At 43.0% G+C, this 20,832-nt stretch overlaps 1 protein-coding gene across 1 annotated transcript in view; it reads left to right on the top strand.

The window, feature by feature from the left end:
- SLC16A10 (solute carrier family 16 member 10) overlaps window positions 1–12,494 on the top strand; it is a 149,821-nt gene extending 137,327 nt beyond the window's left edge. Inside the window, exons 5-6 of the mRNA XM_066373469.1 lie at window positions 9,583–9,811; window positions 11,967–12,494. Of these exons, the coding sequence (XP_066229566.1) occupies window positions 9,583–9,811; window positions 11,967–12,199 (462 nt within the window). The 3' untranslated portion in view covers window positions 12,200–12,494. The remainder of the gene's footprint in view (window positions 1–9,582; window positions 9,812–11,966) is intronic.
- The last annotated feature ends 8,338 nt before the right edge of the window (window positions 12,495–20,832 follow it).

Genomic DNA, 20,832 nt, shown 5'->3' with positions numbered 1-20,832 from the left:
CTATCAAACACTAAAGCAGATCCTGATTTGGAACAGGTCTCAAGAAAGGAGACCTTGGTTATCCTGAACTGGAGACTTTGTCATAAGTAACAGTTTAGGAGTATATCTCACACTTTTGCTTAATAGTTCTGAATTCGAACTTCCATCAAGGTCCTGGGTTCCGGCTACTTCAGCCTAACAATGTTAAATCCTGAGTGAAGAGGTAACTGAACTGCATTATGTGGAATAATAATGGTTAAAGAAAATCTTTGTAAAGGTTCCCAGAGTATGTACTTCATTGGGAAGAGGAAAGGCTGTGTTCTGGTATTTCCTTACCATCACTCCTAACTTCACAGGCCTGCTTTTCTAGTTGCCATTAACTCATTACAGGTTTGTGTCTCCAACATCTAACTGTTTCAGAGGTTTGGAAATTATAACACTGTAATGAAAGAACTGAAAATTTTGGATTTGGATCACTTTCCCATTGTGTCCTATTTCTGTGTGACATGGTGGAAGGCCGGGCTGCCGCCGCCACTATGGCCATTCACATGCAGATTCTCACTAAATTCAGGCAGACGGTAGGCAGAGTCAGAGGATGGTGGGCATTCTGTTTATTGGTGTCTCACCAGGACAGGCCAGCCACGTGAAAAGCCAAGGGAAATGCAGAAAACCTGCTTCTCCCATGGAGGACAAGAGACTCGGGAGAAGAGAAAGAAATCCTCCTGCCCCTCTTGGTGGGGGGAATGGGGGGGCAAAATCTCTCTTCCAGGAAACATTAGCAAGACAATGGCCCCTACCAATCAGGAAGGCAACCTGCAACCTCACAGACCACTATATCCGGCATTGCCCAGCCCCCAATGCAAACCACAAGTGAGCAAACACAAACATCATATTTACAAACTTATTTGACCAACATTCCACCCCTTTGCTCGCTTTACAATCTACACCACAGGTATCTTCCATGATGTCACTGTGCGAGGAGTGAGGTCATTGCATAAACGGAAACAGTACAAAGTACAGCAATAGAATTACCAAATCATAACGTGTAAAACCAGTAGCCACGGCCACCATCACAGCCGCCTGGGCCATGCAGGTTCACATTTGATTCAGACAAATGGTAATGAAACAACAGAGCCATGAACTGGTGGGCCATTAGCTTTAATCCTAGCTAGCACCCAGCGGGCAAGAAATACACACAGTGGGAAAACACTTCCCTTTCCATTCAGGGCTCCCAAAGCCACTGACTTATCTGAGTTTTCCTAGGATCAAAGGTTTGTACCTCACCAGCCTTATTCATCTTTGTTCCCTATCTCCTCTCTGCACAAACTGGTTTCTTCAGCACTCTGCCATCTTGGCTACTTCTCTTCTTCTCCACGTGGCCTCTCTTTGCTCTCCTCTCTGCTCTCCTCTCTGCTCTCTTCTCTAATGCTAATCTCAGGAACTGAGAGAGAGCAAGCTCCCGGTCTGCTCCATTTTATAGTGTAGAAAACAAAACCTTTAATCCAATATAGAAACAACGAAGTCTCTGATACAAAGTCACTTAGGGTGGGAAAGGCTTAGTCTTAAAACTAAGCCTTAGGGCCCTGGCCCGTTGGCTCAGTGGTAGAGCGTCAGCCTGGCGTGCAGGAGTCCCAGGTTCGATTCCTGGCCAGGGCACACAGGAGAAGCGCCCATCTGCTTCTCCACCCCTCCCCCTCTCCTTCCTCTGTCTCTCTCTTCCCCTCCCGCAGCCAAGGCTCCATTGGAGCAAAGTTGGCCCGGGTGCTGTGGATGGCTCTGTGGCCTCTGCCTCAGGCGCTAGAATAGCTCTGGTTGCAACAGAGCAATGTCCCAGATGGGCAGAGCATCGCCCCCTGGTGGGCATGCCGGGTGGATCCCGGTCGGGCGCATGCGGGAGTCTGTCTGACTGCCTCCCCGTTTCCAACTTCAGAAAAATACAAAAAAAACAAAACAAAACAAAAAAACCCAACTAAGCCTTAGGGTATAACAACCCTGCCTGCTTACAGCCTGTCCCCCACACCCAATGCAAACTATAAGTGAGCAAACCAATATATCATATTTACAAACTTATTTGACCAATATTCCACCCCTTTTGCTCACTTACAATCTAAAGCGCAGGTATTCCTGCACAAGGAAATTAGGCACATTACACAAATTACAACATGACAAATCATACAATTTCAACAATTACAAAGGTACATTTCACCAGTCTCTGAGCACTTTACCAAAAGCACAAAATGTCCTCGGCCTTCTTTCTAGCCATGGGAAAAGCTTCCCGGGGAAGGGGGAGGGCCTCCAGCAAAGCCGCCCCCCACCCCCATCAGGGTATTTCACATTGTCCAAAATTCATAAGTCCGTCCAACAAAGGAGCCAGTGCCCACTCTGGTCATAGTCCAGGAATCAGTCCACGCACATGGGGCCTCAGCCACCTCCTTATCCCTGCCATCCTGGCAGGTCTTACACTGTCCCAAAGAGGAGCACATGGCAATGGCAGTCAGCATTTCCATCTCTGCTCTGGAGAGCATGATGACAGTCACTCCTATGTCCCAAAATCGGAGACCTACCAGGGGCATAGTAAGTACTCCTTGCTGCTGGGCTCTCACCTTCTGGAGACTGCGAGTCGCAGCTCCTGCCCAATTCTCCTCATCCTCCAAAGAGGAACTGAAAACACCAGCTCCTGCTGCTGAGCTCGAGCCCCGGGCCGCTGCCACCTTCTGGTCTGCGGGCCTTGCAGCCCCAGCTCCAGCCTCAGCCCTGGCCTCCCACCGCTGCTGGCTATCCTCAACATCCAGGGCAATCTGCAACTCATGAACCTGTGATTCCTTCTCCAGCAGCTGCTCCATTTCCAAGCGAATCTCATGAACCTGGTCGGCCTCCTTCTCCGGTGCTTGCTCCAGCTCCTTCCACTGCTCGGTTGGCAGGTCCCGGGCAGCCTCTTCCACAGAGCTCTCGGTTTCCTCACTCATGGCTGTAAAACTCAGCCAGCCTACGGTCCCCAAAAGGACAGCCATAGGGAACCATAATAGCAGCCAGTCCTCTACTCCACCTCTTCAAAGGTGGTGGTGGCTCCATACCGAACTTGTACAAATCCTGTCAGAGAATACGCCAAATGTAAAGCCAGTAGCCACGGCCATCATCATAGCTGCCTGACCCATGCAGGTTCTCATTTGATTCAGATGGTAATTGTTGGTCAAATAAGTTTTTTTAATATGATATATGTTTGCTTGCTTATAGTTTGCATTGGGTGTGGGAGACAGGCTGTAAGCTGGCAGGGTGGTTATGGCCTAAGGCAGGGGTCCCCAAACTACGGCCTGCAGGCCGCATGTGGTCCCCTGAGGCCATTTATCTGGCCCCTGCTGCACTTACGGAAGGGGCACCTCTTTCATTGGTGGTCAGTGAGAGCAGCACAGGATGTGGATGCAAAGCCTGGCGTCGCTCACGTACACTACTTCTTCTGGTGACAAGGGACACACGTGTCACGGCTCCAGAAGCGCGTCATATCACTTGTTACGCTAGCAGTGACAAATATGGAACCGGACACTGACCATCTCATTAGCTAAAAGCAGGCCCATAGTTCCCATTGAAATACTGGTCAGTTTGTTGATTTAAATTTACTTGTTTTTTATTTTAAATATTGTATTTGTTCCCATTGTTTTTTTACTTTAAAATAAGATATGTGCAGTGTGCATAGGGATTTGTTTATAGTTTTTTTTTTATAGTCCGGCCCTCCAACGGTCTGAGGGACAGTGAACTGGCCCCCTGTGTAAAAGGTTTGGGGACCCCTGGCCTGAGGCTTAGTTTTAAGACTAAGCTTTTCGGCCCTGGCCGGTTGGCTCAGCGGTAGAGCGTCAGCCTGGCGTGCGGGGGACCCGGGTTCAATTCCCGGCCAGGGCACATAGGAGAGGCGCCCATTTGCTTCTCCACCCCCCCTTCCTCTCTGTCTCTCTCTTCCCCTCCCGCAGCCAAGGCTCCATTGGAGCAAAGATGGCCCGGGCGCTGGGGATGGCTCCTTGGCCGCTGCCCCAGGCGCTAGAGTGGCTCTGGTCGCGGCAGAGCAACGCCCCGGAGGGGCAGAGCATCGCCCCCTGGTGGGCAGAGCGTCGCCCCTGGTGGGCGTGCCAGGTGGATCCCGGTCGGGCGCATGCAGGAGTCTGTCTGACTGTCTCTGCCCGTTTCCAGCTTCAGAAAATTTTAAAAAAAACAAAAAGACTAAGCTTTTCCCCACACCCTTGACTGATTGCATGATGTGGGGTGGTGCACTCTCATGAGGAATCCCATTATGCCTCAGATAAGTGACTTTGTGTCAGAGACTTCCTTGTTGTATATTGGATTAAAGATTTTGATTTCTACACTATAAAGTGGGGCAGACCAAGTTCCTGAGATTAGCATTAGAGAGGAGAGCAGAGAAAGGCCACATGGAGAAGGGGAGAGGCAGCCAAGATGGCGGAGTGCTGAAGGAGAAGAGTTTGTGTAGAGAGAAGGAGATGGGGAACAGAGGTGAATAAGACTGGTGAGGTAGATACCTTTTTTTTTTTTTTTTCCAAAGCTGGAAATGGGGAGGCAGTCAGACAGACTCCTGCATGCGCCTGACCGGGATCCACCAGGCATGCCCACCAGGGGACGATGCTTTGCCCCTCTGGGGCGTCTCTCTGTTGCGTCCAGAGCCATTCTAGTGCCTGAGGCAGAGGCCACAGAGCTATCCCCAGCGCCCAGGCCATCTTTGCTCCAATGGAGCCTCCCTGCGGGAGGGGAAGAAAGAGACAGAGAGGAAGGAGAGGGGGAGGGGTGGAGAAGCAAATGGGCGCCTCTCCTGTGTGCCCTGGCCGGGAATCGAACCCGGGATTCCTGCACGCCAGGCCGACGCTCTTCCGCTGAGCCAACTGGCCAGGGCCTAGACAACTTTGATTCTAGGAAATTCAGATAAGTCAGTAGCTTTGTGAGTACTGAATGAGTGGGTTTTGGAGCCCAGTGTGTGTCTTGCCCGCCGGGTGCAAGCTAGGATTAAAGCTAATGGCCCACCAGTTCTTGGCTCCATTGTTCCATCACCATATGTCCAAATCCAATGCGAACCTGCATGGGCCCAGCGGCTGTGATGGTGGCCGTGGCTACTGGCTTTCCAGTAATGAAACGACAGAGCCAAGAACTGGTGGGCCATTAGCTTTAATCCTAGCTTGCACCCAGCGGGCAAGAAATACACACAGTGGGAAAACACTTCCCTTTCCATTCAGGGCTCCCAAAGCCACTGATCCGAGTTTTCCTAGGATCAAAGGTTTCTAGCTCACTAGCCTTATTCACCTCTGTTCCCCATCTCCTCTCTGCACAAACTCTGCACACACTGGCTTCTCCTTCAGCACTTTGCCATCTTGGCTGCTTCTCCTCTCCTCCACGTGGCCTTTCTCTGCTCTCCTCCAGCATGGGCTCCTCTGCCTCATTTTATAGTGTAGAAATCAAAACCTTTAATCCAATATACAAACAAGGAAGTCTCTGATACAAAGTCACTTATCTGAGGCATAATGGGATTCCTTCTGAGAGTGCACCACCCCACATCATGCAACAGTCAAGGGTGTGGGGAAAAGCTTAGTGTTGAGAAGATCTTAGTATTAAAAGGGTGGGAAAGGCTTAGTCTTAAAACTAAGCCTTAGGCTATAACAACCCTGCTTGCTTACAACCTGTCCCCCACACCTAGTGCAAACTATAAGCGAGCAAACATATATATCATATTTATAAACTTACTTGACCAACAGTGGGCCATTCTGTTTATTGGTGTCTCACCGAGACAGGCAAGCCACAGGAAAAGCCGAGGGAAAAAGCAGAAAACCTGCTTTTCCCACAGAGGGCAAAAGATCAGGGAAGAGAAAAAAATCCTCCTGCCCCTCTCTGTGGTGGGGGCAGAATCTCTCTTCCAGGAAACATTAGCAGGACAGTGGCCCCGCGCAATCAGGAAGGTGATCTGCAACCTCAGACCACTATATCTGGCGTTGCCCAGCCTGCAGTGCAAACCACAAGCAAGCGAACGTATACATCATATTTACAAACTTATTTGACCCACATACGGGCATCCTAAAGTGTGGACATCATATCTGTGAATATAAAGCAGATAAACCTAAACATGTGGGTGTACACAGGAAAGACCTAGGAGGATGCAAACCAAACTGAGTGGTTATTCCCGACAGGAAAGTGAGCATGGGCTGAGGGTAGAAGGGATTGAAGGGAGACTTTCATATATCACTGTATACATTTTTCCTAAGATTTGAATTTTGTGAAACAATGTATGCATGGCCCTGGCCAGGTAGCTCAGTGGATAGAGTGCTGTCCTGGTGCGCCAAGGTCGCAGGTTCCAATGCGTGTGCAACTAGATGGAACAACTAAGTGGAACAAGGAGTTGATGCTTTTTTCCCCTCTCTCTCCCTCTTCCCCTCTTTTCCTCTCTCAAATCAATGGGAAAAAAGTTAATGTATTCATGAGTTACTTTTTTTTTTTTTTTTTTTTTTTTTTTTTTGGTATTTTTCTAAAGCTGGAAACGGGGAGAGACAGTCAGACAGACTCCCGCATGCGCCCAACCGGGATCCACCCGGCACGCCCACCAGGGGGCGATGCTCTGCCCCTCCGGGGTGTCGCTCTGTTGCGACCAGAGCCACTCTAGCGCCTGGGGCAGAGGCCAAGGAGCCATCCCCAGCGCCTGGGCCATCTTTGCTCCAATGGAGCCTTGGCTGCGGGAGGGGAAGAGAGAGACTTAGAGGAAGGAGGGGGGGTGTGGAGAAGCAAATGGGCGCTTCTCCTATGTGCCCTGGCCGGGAATCGAACCCAGGTCCCCCACACGCCAGGCCGACGCTCTACCGCTGAGCCAACCGGCCAGGGCCATGAGTTACTTTTATACTTTACAGAAAAAAATTTTTTTTTGTAATTTAGAAAAATTAAATCCATCCAAACTTTTATCCATCTTCTTGTGTTAGCTTCCTCTTCGAGTCGAGGTAGGATGGACTGATCAGTGTTGCCCAGTTTTTCATTCCATTTTACATTTTCCTTAAGATACCTTGGGATAAGGATATGTGCTTTACCAACAGAAGCTATTTCCAAAATATTATCCAAATACTTAGCAATTCCCTATCCTACATAAGGAATAAGACTGTGAGGCCCCTGCTTCTCAGTGAGGCTGTGGCACCAGGGCAGAGATGGCGGTCCTCGTGCTGCGGAGAGACTGGGACAGACTCCCCCTGCGGCATTCGAAAGGTGGGCCTCTGGGTGCTTGAGAAGGAGCCAGCCACTTGGCTGTGGCCTGAATACTTCCTGTTGGTGTGTGATGGACTGGCAGATCGCTGCTGCCAACTGCTGTCTGCTCTGAGTTACTAGCCAGAGGCTCTAAGGGTCTGGAAATGTTATGTTGCATAAATTCATAGGAGGAACACTTGAATCTAACTGTGGCCAAAATTGCATCTACCTCTGAAAGTGCCTTCTGCTTATTCAGGTGCAGCTCATTTTTCTTCTTAAACTGTACTTAGATTCATGAGCAAAAGTTAAACATCCATTTCTCCAAGAATGCTTCTTTTGTGCTAGAAATGGGAATGGTAATAGCAAAAAAATGTTTTTGTTTTTTGTGTTTAGGTACATAATCTAAATAAAACAGGGGGTTATTCTTCTAGAGCAGTGGTAGTCAACCTGGTCCCTGCTGCCCACTAGTGGACGTTCCAGCTTTCATGGTGGACGGTAGCGGAGCAACCAAAGTATAAATAAAAAGATAGGTTTAACTATAGTAAGTTGTTTTATAAAGATTTATTTTGCCAAACTTAGCGAAAATCCGACATAAAGTACTTGGTAAGTAATTATTATATTATATGCTTTAACTTGCTGTAACTCTGCTTTATAAATTTTATAAAGTAAAGTTACTTCCCTACTTTATTAATCACCATTACTGTGGAACTGGTGAGCGGTTAGAAAATTTTACCACTAACAGATACAAAAGTGGGCGGTAGGTATAAAAAGGTTGACTACCCTTGTTCTAGAGCCTGTAATATTATGACAGAAGACATTTCCTTGGATTTGTTTCACTTAGTTGTTCCATTTGGTTGTGTACTCCTGGTTTGCTTATCGTATGTGTCCTGACTGGGGATTGAATCCATGACCTCGACATACCGGGAACATGCTTTATCCACTGAGCCACTTGGCCAGGGCCAAGAGCACTTTTTTTTTTTTTTTTTTTCATTTTTCCGAAGCTGGAAACGGGGAGGCAGTCAGACAGACTCCCGCATGTGCCCGACCAGGATCCACCCGGCATGCCCACCAGGGGGCGATGCTTTGCCCCTCTGGGGCATCGCTGTGTTGCGTCCAGAGCCATTCTAGCGCCTGAGGCAGAGGCCTAGGAGCCATCCCCAGCGCCCGGGCCATCTTTGCTCCAATGGAGCCTCGGCTGCGGGAGGGGAAGAGAGACAGAGAGGAAGGAGAGGGGGAGGGGTGGAGAAGCAAATGGGCGCCTCTCCTGTGTGCCCTGGCCGGGAATCGAACCCGAGACTCCTGCACGCCAGGCCGACGCTCTACCGCTGAGCGAACCGGCCAGGGCCAAGAGCACATTTTTTGTTTTGGGGTTAGTGGATCACTTTTGCTAAAGTCACTTGGGGAACTTGTGAAAACTGCCACTCCTGGGTCTCTCATTCATACTCTGGTGATTCTGGTGCACACTGAGGTTGTAAGGGGTTGTTCTCAGACATGCTGACAAGCTCGGTGTGCTGTGAGTATGCTGAGCAGATCCTAGGACAAAACAGCAGAGGAAGGTGGTGATCCAGACGGTCTCCCTGCCTCCCCACCCACACTCTCGTTGGCGGTTCCCTCCCGGAACAGTTCCGTCAGCTCCCTGCTACTGCCCATGCAGGCATGGGCGCCAGGCTGGTTCCTTCTGTGCCATGGCCATGCTGCTAAACCTCTCCCAGCATCACTAGCTTTTTCTGTAAAGCAGGAATAACATTAGTACCCACCTCATAAAGTTGTTACGAAAGCCACCATCTAAAGTTCTTAGAACAATATCTGCCATTGAAAAAATATTAAATAAATGATAGTTGCTATTATATGCATGCTTTTTTAAAAACCTGATGCTTTGCTCTGGCCAGGTAGCTCAGCTGATTAGAGCATCATCACCATATGCCAAGGTTGCGGTTTGATCCCCATATAGGGCACATACAAGAGTCAACCAATGAATGCATAAATAAATGGAACAAAAAATCGATGTTTCTCGCTCTCTAAAAAAATAAAATAAAATAAAAATCAATGAAAAAGAAAGACAACAGCCAACTGGTGTAAATGAATCAAAATTATACCTATTCTTTTCTTTTTGTTAGATCAGCAAAAAATATAACTTTTTTTGGTGTGCCACAGAATTTTAGTAATTAATTCATGTGTGCTTTGAGACAAAAAGGGTTGAAAATCGCTGCCTTAATGGAAATATTGGGAGAATACTAGGGGAACTCGGGAGATGATTATGGAAGTTGATTATGTATATAAAATCAAGGTAAACTGGCCCAGGAACCAACAACTACTTAAAAGTTCTAAACAAGTTGCTTAGTGATTGTAAAACATTTCCTGAAAGCAGAGTTGACATTGTGGTGTCTGTCCTAGGTAATCTCCTTTTTCTTCATTGGAGTGATGTCCATGATGATTCCCTTGTGTAGCGTCTTTGGGGCCCTGATAGCTGTGTGCCTCATCATGGGCCTCTTCGATGGATGCTTCATTTCAATCATGGCCCCCATTGCCTTTGAGTTAGTTGGTGCCCAGGATGTTTCCCAAGCAATTGGATTTCTGCTCGGACTCATGTCTCTTCCCATGACTGTGGGTCCACCCATTGCAGGTAAATATAATTATTCTCTAGTAATTATATTAATTCATAGCATTTTACTGCCAGTTCTAAGTCTCAGTTGCATGTAAAATACAGAATTTATTAGTTACTGGTCTTTTGTTTTTGTGTGCTACAAAAGCCAAATACAAAATGTCACATATTGCATGATCCCATTTACGTGAAATATCCAGAATAGGTAAATCCATGGGGGCAGAGAGTAGGTTTGTGGTTGCTAGGGGCCAGAGGGAAGGGGGGATTGAGGAGTAACTGCTTAATGGGAATGCAGTTCTGCTCTGGTGTGATGAAAACATTTGGAACTAGACAGAGGTGGTGGTTGCATTAATGCATCATGAATGTATTAAATGCCACTAAAATGGTTAATTTTACGTTTTGTGAATTTCACTTTAGCAATCTTCTGAATGATAGTACAAAGTTGTCATATGTTCAATATTATTTGGTTGCCAGTGTGAATTAATATGAAATTTGATAAAAGTTAAATGTTTGTACTATCATCTGTGTCTGACACGTGAAGGACTCAGTTAAAGTTCAGCCCAATTCATTTTCACTCCCAGAACCACACATATCTAGCAACTCTGCCACTTGGGAACCTGGTCACGAATCAAGCACGCAGAGTCACCACTGCGCAGACTGAATAAAATTTAAGTTCTCAAGGCCCAAGGAGAACCCTCAGTCCTTCCCCTCTCTGCCACTAGTCGGACTACTTTTACACCTTTCGAGCTTAGTTTCTTAGGGTTTCCAAGTCCACAGTAGGTGACAAACAGCACTTTAGTAGGAATGGTGTTTGATGCGAGAAGTAACTGGTAACAGACTAAGAATAAAGGAGGTAACAGAAAACTTCCGAAGTAGGCACAGAGCGGAGCAACACAGCCCCGGGCCCACCGGGAGGCTCTGAGGGACCGTAGTATTACAGCCAAACAAAATAATTAATGTGCACAAGGATGAAAGGTTCAGTTATATATGAAATAATCTGATTCAGAAGATAGAAAAATCACATATTTAGATAATGTTGTGCCTAACCAGGCGGTGGCAAAGTGGATAGAGTGTCGGACTGGGATGCGGAGGACCCAGGTTCGAGACCCCAAGGTCGCCAGCTTGAATGCGGGCTCATCTGGTTTGAGCAAGGCTCAGAAGCTTGAGCCCAAGGTCACTGGCTTGAGCAAGGGGTCACTTGGTTTGCTGTAGCCCTCCCCCCCCCCCCCGGTCAAGGCACGTATGAGAAAGCAATCAATGTTTCTCATCTCTCTCCCTTCCTGTCTGTCTGTTCCTATCTGTCCCTCTCTCTGACTCTCTCTGTCTCTGCCAAAAGGTAAATAAATTAATTAATTAATTAAAAAAAAAAAGAATATCTAGATAATGTTGTATTTTTAGGTTTCCATCCAGAATAAATGCACACTTTTTTTAATGTGTTGGTACTTAATTGCACAAATCCTCAACAGGGTCAGACATTTAGTACTTTGTGCTCCCCGGACATTTAGATAACTGAGGTTCAATACTAAAAGTTTAAAAACACTAAAATAACTAATTAAAATTTGGATTGTGTTAGAGTAATAGGTGTGAGGAGTATGCTAAATAAGTCTCCAGAAGCGGAACGCAGGGTCGAGTCGAGTGCCGCGCAGTCCGACATTCTCCTCTCCTGTGCCGACAGACCTTGGTTATCGATTTAACAGCCCTTTCCTCTTAACTTAGATTGATAGCTTTTCATGATTTTGAATTATAATTTTAAATAGTTTCAAATTATTTCATAAACAAATCAGCCCAAGAAAGGTTTGAAATGTAGGCATTTTGAAGTGTGTATGAGAAGCTTCAGCTTGGTGGTCTGTCCACCTTTACACCCTGTGTCAGAATGCCCCAAGCGACCTCTGAAAGGTTTTGAGAAAGCCAAAGCTTGGTTGCAAATGTTTTCTTCCATGTGATATCTTGGTTTGCGACAAGATGAAAGATATGAGGTCTTTTCCTTCCCCACATCAGAAAAGGTTTATATTTCAGACACATTTCCTTAAAAATGTTTAATAATCTGAGATGTTTGTAGTAGTACTGCTGAGATGAAATTATTAGGTTGGGACCAGGCAGGCCATTTGTATGACTGATCTGAGACCCCTAAGTGCCACACTTGTTCTCTCTTGGTGACAGTTTTTTCCCTTCCCAGGGTTACTTCGTGACAGACTGGGTTCCTATAATGTGGCATTCTACCTCGCTGGAATCCCTCCCCTTATTGGAGGTGCTATCCTTTGTTTTATCCCATGGATCCATAATAAGAAGCAAAGAGAGATCAATAAAACCACTGGAGGAGAAAAGACGGAGAAAATGCTGGAGAACCAGAACTCTCTGCTGACAAGTTCATCTGGAATCTTTAAGAAAGAATCTGACTCTGTTATTTAATGTCTTATATACATACCTCCACCAGACTGGACTTGCTTTCAGAAGCTTAAGCAAGTTTTCCTTTTATATGAATTGAGAGTTTCTTATTTTTTTAATCACATTGTAAGAATAGCACAGTAATGGGAAATAGAGCCCTTATTACTATATATAAGAACCACTTTCTGCCACTGAATAGCTATCTGATACTTCCAAGATTCTGAGGGCAGAGACTCTGGTACATGAAAAGATGTCTGAAAGTCAACTATTATGAGAATTTGAACCTATCTCAGTAAAAAGCAACTTGGGAAACTGTGAATGCTCTTTATCTTCTACAGATACTATATATTAAAATACCTCAAGCTATACCATAAAGGTTGTAATTTGGTTAAGACTGGAAATATTGTTTGTTGTCTCACATGCTGTTTTTAGTTCTGGTATCTATCTCTATTTTAATTTCTTCTATTTGGAAAATTTTTACAAAATTTAGGCCTGGATTCTAGATAATGTGAGATCTATCTAAACGTCAAGTCCGTGTTCAAGTTGCTTTCCTGCTATTAAGTAGGCTGCAGATTGAAGATGTTCTGACTTGCTTAGTGTCAGCATCTTCTTGGAGCAGATGCTAACAATGTATTCAGAATCAACATGTGAGATGAAACGATTTTGTTCATCAGGGCAGAGCAACTAAAAAATCAGACATTTCTTCCATTTATGTTCATTCCCTTTGGGTTTGCAGTGTGTTTTGTTCAAGTAGCCAGAAATGCCCCAAATTTCTGAATTTGTTTAAATTGTAACAAAGTAAAATACAATGAATGAAAGGTACTCTAGCAATTTTAACATAGAATTTTTCTGACTTTTGAATATGTTAGCACTAGGACCTGATATTTAAACAAAGCCTTACTAAGTACGTTGTTAACCTGCAATTTCAGGCACAATGAGAAAAAATATCTTTGTGTTCGTGAAGAAAATATCTGTTTCTTATAGACACAGTTGCTTATATTGGTTTATGAAATTAATGAGTCTTCAAAGGTTAAAAGCATTTATAAAGAGAAAAATTCCTACATTTCCAAACCTTCCGGCAGAAATTTGCTTTCATATGTATTTTTCCTAGTGTGTTCCCCATTAACATTCCAGTACTTTTTTCTATTTATACGCAGACAATTTTAAGAAAGCTATTGGAGTTTTAAGGACATAAAATTAAAACCAAAGTCATGTCATGACCAATTCCTCATCTATAAAAAATAGGAACACTTTCCTCACCCCTGAAATTATACTTCAGTACATTTTTGTTTCTTTAAAAATTATTTTTTATGTATTGATTCAAGAGAGAGAGAGAATCGTCCGTTTGTTGTCCTACTTTATGCATTCATTGGTTAACTTTTATATGTGCCCAGACTGGGGATTGAACCTGGTATATCAAGACGATACTCCAACCAAGTGAGCTACCTGCCCAGGGCACATCTTTGTTTCTTATTTAGGTCTCTAAAAGTTAATAATATGCAAATATATTTAAATCTGAAATATAGGTGTATTTTAGATCTTCCTCAAATGTAGGTTGTTCACCTGGGAAGAATGTTGTCCTTCTCTAAAGCTCTGCCAGGATCCACCTGTTTCTAAATTCTCTGTAAGGAAAGTTAGTCTGTTATCTTCCCCTTTACTTTTCAGCTACTGTTATTTCTGAAAGGCAGAGTGCTTCCATTCCTTGTCTCTAGCTAAGGACAGAGATACCTAGGAAGCATTTGGACTTATAGCTGATGGGGAATAGGGAGGTAGAACACAAGAGGGTGGAGGGAAGTGAGGCTGTTAATTAAACAGCTAGATAACCCAAAACTTTTCTTTTTAGTATCAACATTCTTACTTGAAACCATGAAAGTTCAAAGTGTTTAAACACTAAGTGTGGAATCTATTTTTAATAGGATTTTAAATAATTTTGATTGTGAATACATTCAGCAAGTTACTATGCCATATACATAGTTGCAACCTACTACTTCTGATACTTCCATATTTCATATTCAGGGGACTTAGATTTTGTGTTTTGGAAAGTTCTGTTGCCCCCCCCCAAAATCCTACATTTGACCACACTGCCCTTTTATGTTCTTACATTAAACTTTTAGAAAATGACTTAGAAATGATAATGTAATACATTACCAGGTTTTTCATTTCCTCATTATTGTCAGTGCTTTTGAGATCAGCAAAAACATACAGCTAAGACCGGCCCTGGCCAATTGGCTCAGCAGTAGAGCATTGGCCCAGCGTGTGGAAGTCCTGGGTTCAATTCCTGGCCAGGGCACACAGGAGAAGCGCCCATCTGTTTCTCTACCCGTCCCCCTCTCCTTCCTCTCTGTCTCTCTCTTCCCCTCCCGCAGCCGAGGCTCCATTGGGGCAAAGTTGGCCCGGGTGCTGAGGATGGCTCCATGGTCTCAGCCTCAGGTGCTAGAATGGCTCCGGTTGCAATGGAGCAACGGCCCAGATGGGCAGAGCATCACCTCTAGTGGGCATGCCGGGTGGATCCCAGTCAGGTACATGCGGGAGTCTGTCTCTCTGCCTCTTGCTTCTCACTTTAAAAAAAGAAGAAAAACAAAACATATAGCTAAGACCAATAATCAAACCTACCATTAAAAAATTATTTTTATAGTTTGTAAGACTCCTAAGACTCCCCCACCACTAATTTAACAGAAAGAATAATTCTAAAATAGAATATTTACTCAATAAATACCCCCAAAGAGCTTTTCCTTTCAAATTTGGCTGATTTTAGGGAGGGGATGTAATCTGAAACTCCAGGACTTAATGTTACTTTGTTTGTTTTCATAATAAAAGAGCAAAGTAACTTAAGTATTTATAATAAAACTTAGATATCAGAATATTAAACATATAATATTACATCTATGTAGTTTTCAGTATAATGCAATGAGTCAAAATGACCTGTAACACTAAAAAGCTCTGCTAAAACAGACTCTATGGAGAGTACTGTGCTATAATAATATAAAGTTAAAAAGAAAAAGTATAAAAGGTAAGATACTAAATTCCGTAAAATGCATATTTAGTAATATGTTGTTTGGCACAAAAAGTTCTAACAGTCAAAAGTTCTACAAACTAAGGAAATGAAAAATAATATCCAAGGCCCTGGCCGGTTGGCTCAGTGGTAGAGCGTTGGCCTGGCGTGCAGGAGTCCCGGGTTTGATTCCCGGCCAGGGCACACAGGAGAAGCTCCCATCTGCTTCTCCACCCCTACCCCTCTCCTTCCTCTCTGTCTCTCTCTTCCCCTCCCGCAGCCAAGGCTCCACTGGAGCAAAGTTTGCCCGGGCGCTGAGGATGGCTCTGTGGCCTCTGCCCCAGGCACTAGAATGACTCTGATTGCTGCAGAGCGATGCCCCAAGATGGGCAGAGCATCGCCCCCTGGTGGGCATGCCGGGTGGATCCTGGTCGGGCGCATGCGGGAGTCTGTCTGACTGCCTCCCCGTTTCCAGCTTTGGAAAAATACAAATATATATATATATATATATCCATAAAGATTCATGTTTCAGACCAAAAAATATTACTTTAATCTTTCATCAGAGTAAACCCTTTCTAATTTCTGAACTGCTATTGCAGTTAAGTGACCTGATGGACTTAATTTCTTTTTTTGCTCAATTCAGACACTTTTTTGAGAGGAAAATAATAGAATTCTATTTTCTAGCTTATCCTAATTCTGATAGGATTCAGCAGATTCTCACATTCATAAGGTTCTTGCATTTGAGGCTAATGGCAAGCAACGTAAGAAGGAGTAGTAATTAGTGTTCCTCTTTACAGAGACTCGGGATCAGATACACAGGTAACAGATGCCCAAAGGTCTTCCAGAGCATTTTGGTTAAATCTTATTGCAGTAAATATTGTTGGGATCCATCCATTTCAGTAGTAAACCACCTAGGTTATTGATACTTTATTCAAAATTTATAAATCTCCTTGATCACAGTTGCAATGCTTAGTCTATAGCCCTGCTACAAGATTTGTAATTTCCACTGAAAATTACACAGTGATTGCATTAAGTTTCCAATTCTATTCTTAAATAAAAACAAGACCTCATTTGCATATCATGACCCATATCTTGTCTATTATACTACTTGCAGATAATTATATGGGAGAAACCTTAAGTGGTATTAGCTTCAACTTCTCACACTTTTAAAGTAAATGTATACTTAGTTGTAAAATAAACATATCTTACTCTTTTCATATTAACTTAATTGCTATTATTCTTTTTCAGTTTACTTCCCCCATCCTTCAAAAATCTTCTAAAGAGTCCATAACATCCTTTTTGAATTATACTGGCAGCTGAGCTGTACTACTTACTAGTCGCCGTGGCTTCAGCGGCTGGAACCGCCCTCAATTTGTGTAACCTGGAGAGTGGTTTGCTCTTAGCCTTCAACTTAGAGTTCTACTGGTCTACACTGAAAATTTTTTTTAATTGTGTGATTAAAATGGGGGGGAGGTAGTAATGTTTCATATAGCTGGCATCTTTTGTGCTAACATAAAACTTTATTTAAATGGTTAAGGTAAATGCTTTGAAAAAAAACTGTCAAGTTCTTAGCATAGGTATTTTTGGAGCACATAAATTTTTACTTTGATTTTTCTATTCCTTTAAAGTTTTACTACATCACAGTTCTGAGAGCACAGCTGCCTTGGAATGCAGTGAGCCTCTCAGATGCAGTTCCCAGGGCCCCTGCCGTACGTTGGGTCATCCTTGGTGAGGAGAGCGGTAGAAGTGGAAAGGGTGCGCCCCGACGGGCGAACCTGCAACCATGGCGTATGGCAACAACGCTCTAACCCACTGAGCCACAGGGCTAGGACTTATTTTTTTAATTTGAAAGACTAGTGTTGTCTTGGCTAATAGAAAAATGCATCATCCATATAGTTTAACTCAAAAAAAAAAATCAAACCAACTCAAACCTTTTGCTTTGTTATTGAAACAAAATAACCATTTGCCATTGACAGTGGTGATGTGGTAATGTGGAATAACAACACACCACAGGAGGAAGGATGCTACTTCACTGACAAGGGTTAATTCTGCTCACATACTCAGTGAGTTTTGTTGATGGTTTGGAATAAAGGAAATAAAAAGACCACCTGGGTGGAGTTTGAGACTGGTTCGGAGGTAAAGCATCACAAGGTGGATAGCAACCACAGGCAGCTTCCTGGGCTCACTGTTATTTCATAGCTACAGCCATGGTTATTTTATTTGTGGCCAGAGACTAATGCTTTGTTTTGTAAATATACTACAGAGTGATAGGTTACAGTTCTCAAGAATCAAGGGCCAAATGCCCTAAATGTGAAACCTGAATATAACTTAGAGCCCAATTACTCAACCAAATAAATGTGGACTTTATCAGATGACTCGAGATAATAAAAATCCATGAAACGCCTGACCTTTGGTGGTGCAGTGGATAAAGCGTCGACCTGGAAATGCTGAGGTCACTGGTTCGAAACCCTGGACTTGCCTGGTCAAGGCACATATGGGAGTTGATGCTTCCAGCTCCTCCCCCCTGTCTCTCTCTCCTCTCTCTCTCTCCTCTCTAAAATGAATAAATAAAATAAAAAATAAATAAAAAAAAGAAAAAAGGAAAAAAACCAGTTTACTTTAAAAAAAAAAAATCCATGAAACAAGTCATTGCCACATCTTTGAATCACTTAACGAAACCTTGAAGTTTGGGACATAGTAGTTTACTTAGCTTGTCCTTTTTAAATGATCAATTTTTAAGTAGTGTACATTAATCATCTTGGCCTCTATACATTCACAGAAATCCTTCATTGTATTCTTTTCTTGACAGATATAGTAATATAGGACTATCTCATTTATAACACAGATTTCAATTTTTTTACTAGTATGCTGGAAAGATGTTGGGAATGAAATGAAACTGTTCTAAGGACTTGAGCATGACACTCACCTGACCATGACAGGCCACCTACCTCAGCTTTCGGTGTCCAACTAAAAGCCTTGCTTTCAATTCTTGCTCAATAAGAAGGAAGCTAATGGTGATCCTGGGATTAAAAAGCAAGGGAGTGCAAGTTGTTAAGGGGGTCAAAATAGTAAAATTTCCTAGGTACTTCATTCTGATAAATGGATATAAAAGGAATGAAAACATGTTAATTAATATGGTCTGAGGATAATCTAACAGGAAAAAAAACTGAAGAATTTTTTTTTTTAAACGGACAGAGAGAGGGATAGATAGGGACAGACAGACAGGAACGGAAAGAGATGAGAAGCATCAATCATCAGTTTTTTCATTGCAACACCTTAGTTGTTCATTGATTCCTTTCTCATATGTGCCTTGACTGCGGGCCTTCAGCAGACCGAGTAACCCCTTGCTCGAGTCAGCGACCTCGGGTCCAAGTTGGTGAGCTTTTGCTCAAACCAGATGAGCCCACACTCAAGCTGGCGACCTCGGGGTCTCGAACCTGGGTCTTCCGCATCCCAGTCCGAGGCTCTATCCACTGTGCCACCGCCTGGTCAGACGAAATTTTTAACATATATAATTATGAACACTTATTACAGTGCTTTACCAGTGACTTCATATTATGCTGGCATCTTGACGATGAGGTCTTGTTTTCATTTGTGTTTTCTTTGGCAGGATGGTCACTGACAATAGATTGTATGCTTGTGCCTTATCCTTGTAGCTTCCATGTTGAATGCCTGTAAAAGGCTCCCCTTTCTTAGTAATGATTTTTTGTCTCACTGGAGTTTTTCAAAATAATGTTGTTGACTATGTCTGGAGTATAGAAGTTAACCCAGAAGTTCCCGATTTAATTAAAGATATTTCTAGCCTTTTTTTAAAATATAGAAAATTAACTTTAACAGGGGGACATTTGTTTCTAGCCTTTCAATGAGTTCTGTAAGAAGATGATTTTGGAGTTGAATGTCACTAAGCATGTAAGTGATAGGAACTATCTATATAAAATAACATTATGAAGTCAAATTAGATATATGATACTATTAGGAGCCTCTGATATACAGGGTGAGGCAAAAAGTAGGTTTACAGTTGTTTGTATGGAAAATAGGACAATAATAAATAATAATACAAGAATAAACTTTTGCATACTCACAACTGTAAACCTACTTTTGTCCCACCCTGTTTGACTTTTATTCTTTACTAGATAATAGTTTTCAGTATCTATGTTATTAAGAGTGGATTTTGAAAATATTTTAAATTTGTATAAACACAAAACTTTTCTACTGTGATCTTCCTAAATGTAGTCTTCTGTAGTATATTCTAATTGCTAGAAAGTAATGAGTAAATGCATCTTTCATAATTCAACCTATATTGGCATATTATTTCAGGGACTGAGGGCTTGTTACCAAGAGTGCTGTATTTTGACTCCAGGCTATGAACAGACTGTGTACCATATTTCCCCACTTATGAGATGCACCTTTTCCCAAAATGTCTGGGGTCTAAAAACTGGGTGCATCTTATACAGTGGTTGTGGCCTTTCAAATGCCATAGATGGAACTGAGGATGAGGCAATATAAGAAGACAGTGATGAGGAGTTGTATGAATTATATGATGAAAAAACTTGAGTTCAATAACTTTATGTAATACATTTTTTTTCAAATTTTGGGCCCCAAAATTAAGGTGCATCTTATACATGGGAGCATTTTATACATGAGGGAATACAGTATTTGGTGCCTTTTTTTGTTCCTACCAAAGAAGGATTAGCTCAAGATTGGTGCTAAATTTCATGTTTCTTTCAAAATTATCAATACTTCTTCTTTTAAAGTTTATATAACAAAATAGGATATGTGTGGATCCAGCAGTGTTTCTATGTTGCATTTTCTATCTACATCTGAGGGAAAAAACCATATCTATAAGGTAATTATTGAGTTCAAGTACCTACTTAGAGGTATATAATTTTGTAAACATAAGGCTTTAAAGTATGAAACTTACAAGAAAATGATCACCAAATGCAAACTTAATGATAAAGGTAGTCCTTAAACATCTTTGGCAATGCTTCTAGCACAAAGTTAGCTTTCAAAGTATTCTGTAACTTGGAGGGTATGTAAAAGAAATTATATTTTATTACACAGTTATATATATGTACATATATACATACAAAATAACTTTCTATTGCATTTATTTAAGTAGATATTTTAAATTTTTTTCAGTCTAAAATCAGAGTTCTGGGTGTTATCAATTTTAAAACAGATAATGAGTTACATTATTATGATTAATTTTATTTTGAGAGTTTATTAAGTGGGGAACAGTGAAACAAGGAAGGACTTAGTATGGAAGAATCAACAGGAGAGCCTAGGTGAGCTGCCCTGGCTCTCTAAGAACGTCATGGGAAAGAAGTGAGCCACGGCGGGGCTGCTGTAGCTTACTGGAGAGTCAGAAAAGGGACGCAGGGTGTTCGCGCAGGATGAGCTGTTGCTGCCCATTGCTCCCCTGGTTGCAAAACGTGTAGGGCCACTTAGAGCTCAGGAGATGCATGCCTGTGGGGGACAAAGGAGGTTGGGGAAAGGTGCAGCCATGCTCACAGGAGGGCGAGCATGCTAACGAGGTACATTAAAAAAAAACACACCGAAAGTAATCATTGTTCATCATTCAGATATAACCTAAAGACTTGAATTAGTAAGTACTATGTCTGAGTCAGTGTAAGCAAATTTCAAACCTCTGATTGATCAAGGGCTG

This window comes from Saccopteryx leptura, chromosome 3, assembly GCF_036850995.1.
Source record: "Saccopteryx leptura isolate mSacLep1 chromosome 3, mSacLep1_pri_phased_curated, whole genome shotgun sequence".
In the NCBI taxonomy this organism is placed as follows: domain Eukaryota; kingdom Metazoa; phylum Chordata; class Mammalia; order Chiroptera; family Emballonuridae; genus Saccopteryx; species Saccopteryx leptura.
Note: the sequence above shows the minus strand (reverse complement) of the source record. Positions and strands in the feature narration are given on the sequence as shown.